Here is a 4,668-nt window from a genome sequence, read left to right as displayed (position 1 = left end):
TGGGGGTTGGCACATCAGATTACTTCACAGTCTATTTAGAGGTGTGTATGTGCATACATGTGTGTGTGTGTGAGGGGAAGGAATCCCTTCCACAATCCCCCAAAAAATGTTGAGGCATGCTACTCCCAACTGGTCATGGGATCATGACTGATAAGAGGGAAACCCCTTGCAATCCCCAAGTTGGGGGCAATGCATTTGAACCCCCATTACTAATGTATGCATATTAATCAATCTTTTTTATTTTTGAGGTTGAGACACCATTTTTCTAATAGCTCATTTGTAAGGTTTTAAAACATGGCATGAGATTTGTAGTTGTAATCTTGTTCACATGGAGTGCTTATAGAGAATGTCTCTTGTTTAGCATTTGTAAGGGTTTGAAACATGTTACATGATATGTGGTTAACATGATTTTTCACATGGAGTGCTTGTAAAGAGATTGTGGTTTAGAGGTTCTCATAGATGTGTTGTAATGTTACATTGTTGAATAATACATGAAGGATGGATGCTTTAAAGTCTAGCCTTTTTCCTCGTGAAATTCTTTATAAGGTATATTTTGTGTCATCTTTGATGGGTATGTTTTCTATTATTTTTTATATGGATTCTGAATACTTTTTGAATAAATTTTTATTTTGGATTGGATAGAAATTGTCATTGTGCAACCACATACTTGCTAAAAAATTAAGTGTAGTGTTGGTGTATGGTTTTACTTCTTTTCACTAGTTAATTGAGTATTTTTGCACAAATAGTTAAGATTTCTTAGGTAAGCACATTCAGGCTTAATAATGGTGAATTGAGTTCATCTTATATCTTTATATTCTAACTTCCTTCTATTTTCAATTATTTATAAATGCACTTAGCCATTCATTATTTTGTAATGTATTTTGCCTTCTTGGTGTATGGAAAATAGTAGTGTTTTATCTTTTATCCAATCTTGAGTAGCATTGTGTCTACCATTATGATATTGATGGGATTTTTTTGTTTATTGAAAAATTAAGCATAATAGTATGTAATATATCTGGAGTAATTTGTTTTGTGCTAGTATCTAGAGTGCCTTAATCTAAATGCTCTATATCCGTTTTAGAATGAAATTCAAGTGTTTGGACGCTTGTGAGATGTGTTTTGACAAATATACTATGAGTTATATTTAATTATGCCATCCTAAGTATATAATTTAAAAGATTTTACATTGATTCACTAGACATGCTCCAATTTTAAATATAGGTTAGCTTAGAGGAAGGTAAATATGATTTAAATTATACCCTTGATTTTTACTAGATAAAAATGATAACATCTGAACTAAAGATTAGAATACTTAGAAAGACATAAAGTTAAATTAGATTTGATTAAACTACACAATAAACTCATCAAATTAAGCACCAAAATACTACATCTAATAAGCAATAGTAAAATTAAAAATAAAACATATTTAATCATATATAAAAAATTATATTTATTAAAATCAACCTTAAACATATAAAGGCATTATTATAAATACTACAGAAAAGATGCTACATTAACATGGTGCAGAATGATTCCTTTCTTACATAAGCTTAGCATATTTGCATACCATATTTGCATGTATAGAAAACTTCATTTTTTTAAAGCTTAATGTTGTCACATAAGTAAATGATATGTTCAATATCATTATGTCATTCCATGTTTCATGAGTAGTCTGTCAATTAAACATCATTGAGCCCATCTACTTGCCTGGACAATCTTAATTAGTATTTTAGTGGACAAAAGAAGAAGTTAAGTTTGCGAAAATAAGTCAATTATGACTAGTTAAAACTTTTAATCTAAGAATTAAGCTGTATTGTGTGATGTTTAAACGTTCAGAAAAAATAGTCATATCGAATTGGATAAATAGTATACGATTTGAAAAATATTCACAAATTGTCAAAGGGAAATTACTATATATCAGATTTCTACAAGTGTGCATGAATGGAATCGAACAAGTGAATTTATTTGACATTTCTGCTCCAATTGATTACAAGCAAAATGTGGAGAAAGCTATATACAAGATAAGTGAAAGGAACTTGGTGGATCATCACCTCCCCCATTCATATGTATTGAGATCCAATTGTATTCCCTGGTGTGGTGTATTTCCAACTCCCTCTCCTCTGATATTGAGGTCCAGTCCTTCAATTGCCTTTCTGCAAGAGGTGTCGAAATTCTTAAACAATCCTTGTTCATGAGTGAGGTAATCATGGATGAGATGGGTATTGGATTGAACAAGCATGGGCATATCTTGATGATGGAAGGCTCTCTCATTTTCGTTTTGAGCATGACACCCTTTCCCTTTGATCATTTCCATGCTCAGTGGTGTACTTGTGTTCTTCCAAGACATTGACAATGGGTTTTCATCGTCTGTCTTCCTCTCAAAATGCTCGTTTCCCACAACAACACCACCACCAAGGTAGCTTTGAGAAGAGACACAATCTCTGTTATACTGGTTGCGGTTATCTTGTGTGGATGTGGGCGTTGGCGGCATCTCCATCAATGAAGACAAAGTGGAACATTGGCTCTCCCTTTTCATCACTTGCTCCACCGAAGGACCACAACTTTGGTACAGTAATGTCTCTTGGGCCTTTTCTAATATTGTCTGCAAATACTTACCTTGCGCTTCTATCCTCACCTGTAGACATCTCTGAACCTGTCCGGTAACAAATTTACATATATTCTTTAATATGTACAAAGCATAAAGAAAAATAAAGCAGTTTTCCTATGAACAAAATACCTCCATCTGCTCGTGTAACCTTTTCTGCACTTGTATCTGATTGGTTAAGGCCTCTGCAATATGTACTGCCCTGCTAAGCAAGCATTCAAATCCGTTAGTCTCGAATGGCTTATTGACAAGCTCAAAAAGTCCAATTCTCTCTACAATACTACTTAAGACTCACTCCTTTTGACTTGAAATTGCATTGCCTCCTCGGCACATGATGTCAAGAGCCATGCCACCCGAGTTACTTCTCCCTACTGCAGGAGGACAAAATTGATTGATCATAGCTTCTAGTTTTATGAAATAATTATATATGTATCTTATTTAGGTAAATAAAAATAAATTGATTGTAATAGGTTACGAGTTAAATTCAGTGATTTATGTTTCATGGATAGTGGGTTACAAGAACTTATTTTTCATGTTATGAGAATGATTAGATTATTTAGCACTCCCAGTACTATTCTAGTTCAAACACACTTAACTACGAAATTTCTTGTGAGCATCCCCTATATGCAATGAGTGCTAAGTATTCTATTTATTCTCATGACAGATGGATTCTTGTGAACCACTGCTCATAAAATTTGGGTCAATGAGTTTAGCTGAAAATCTACATAGATGCATTCTGATAACCATATTACAATATGACTTGCTAAAAAATATCTCTTTCAAATAAATTGACAAGTAGGAGATGTTTTCCACAGCAAGTCAAATTGTGATATTGCTATCAGGATTTAAGCTGTGTAGTTTTTAAGTCAAACTCATTAACCTGAGAGATTGATTTATGTGTGAATCACTACTCATGAAACATGGGTCAATGAGTTTGACTAAAAATTACACGAAATAAATTGAAGATATTTCAAATTATGTTTATTATTTTATTCATGTTTAGTATTTTTGTATATTCAGATACGTCTAATTTAGGACAGGCATTCAAAATTTGACTAGTGCAATCTACACTAGATAGACTATCTGTTTCGAAACAAACATCTAAAGAAGAGACAGACAAGTAAATAGATGATAATTGGAGAGTTGTGCATGAAATGCTCATTTATTCATATATAGTCACATGAGATAATTAGTGGTATTGATAGGATGGAAAGAGGCATAGACAATTGATGAAGTTGTAGTTACCGTCTTTGTGTGCGTCGGCGTTAGCTTCCTTGTGCGACTGCTTGCCAAGCCTGTATTTCTGTTGTTAGATGGAATTAGTGACGTGATGTGATGGGCATGAATAGAATATATATATATATAGTCGTGTAATTTGGCATTAATTACCTGGAGATGGCTTTTCAAATGGTACAATGTGAGGCCTTTGACGCCCATCACTCTCATCACAGACTTTGGGGTGGCCTCTGCAAGGCAATTACAACAGCATTCGATCATTCATTCGTAATCGTGAAGGGGAAGAGAAGAGAGGAGAAGAAAAGAGGAGAGCATACTGTCAGGCCCTCCAAGTTGAGTGACGGCATCAACAAATCTGTCGTGAAGTTCAGGAGTCCACTTGAGGCGGGGCTTTGGATCTGCAGACACAACAACCCCCAACTCGTGATGATTCTGATCACTGCAACCTCCATAATACTCCATTCCAATCTCATTCATTCTAATTCCTCTCCCACAATGTGAAGGCATCGAAGAGATAGAGCCTACACCACGCTGCACCTTTCACTTCATTGGGATTCCTCATCATCATTCATATTCAACCACTCAAAGGGGGAAGACAAGAGGCATAATTAAGTGGGTGAAGGAGAGGAGCGGAGAGCATGGAACAGAGAGAGAGCATCTCTCTTTACCACGTACGTAAAGTTTGAGCATTGAGCATTTGCATATATCCTCTTCCACTTTAGCCAAAGCAGATCTGCGCTCTCAGATTCGCATTCGCAGTGAAAAGGAGAGGCCAATAATAATATGGGAAGGGAGGACACCGACAATGAAGGATATTTTTGCTAATT

The 4,668-nt window shown here is 35.0% G+C and overlaps 1 protein-coding gene across 1 annotated transcript; it reads right to left on the bottom strand.

The window, feature by feature from the left end:
* Nucleotides 1-1,938: 1,938 nt before the first annotated feature.
* On the bottom strand, nt 1,939-4,434 carry LOC149556932 (myb family transcription factor APL-like). The gene is made up of 6 exons (XM_089785930.1): nt 4,159-4,434; nt 3,995-4,071; nt 3,851-3,908; nt 2,901-2,976; nt 2,738-2,807; nt 1,939-2,653 (listed from the first exon to the last, which is right to left on the bottom strand). The coding sequence occupies exons 1-6, from the start codon at nt 4,346-4,348 to the stop codon at nt 2,048-2,050; spliced, it is 1,077 nt and encodes a 358-aa protein (XP_089642056.1). The 5' UTR covers nt 4,349-4,434; the 3' UTR covers nt 1,939-2,047.
* Nucleotides 4,435-4,668: the final 234 nt, after the last annotated feature.

The sequence above is a fragment of the Cupressus sempervirens genome, chromosome 5 (assembly GCF_028749045.1).
Source record: "Cupressus sempervirens isolate cs-2001-9-10 chromosome 5, ASM2874904v1, whole genome shotgun sequence".
NCBI classification, from domain to species: Eukaryota; Viridiplantae; Streptophyta; class Pinopsida; order Cupressales; family Cupressaceae; genus Cupressus; species Cupressus sempervirens.
The sequence above is the reverse complement of the archived record's forward strand: the minus strand, read 5'-3'. Positions and strand labels throughout refer to the sequence as shown.

Coding starts and splice junctions, on each gene's coding strand:
- LOC149556932 (XM_089785930.1), bottom strand. CDS start 4,348: ATGCCTTCACATTGTGGGAGAGGAATTAGAATGAATGAGATTGGAATG. Junction 4,072..4,158: donor TCAACTTGGAGGGCCTGACA/GTATGCTCTCCT, acceptor ATTGCCTTGCAG/AGGCCACCCCAAAGTCTGTG. Junction 2,808..2,900: donor GCAATTTCAAGTCAAAAGGA/GTGAGTCTTAAG, acceptor CTTGCTTAGCAG/GGCAGTACATATTGCAGAGG.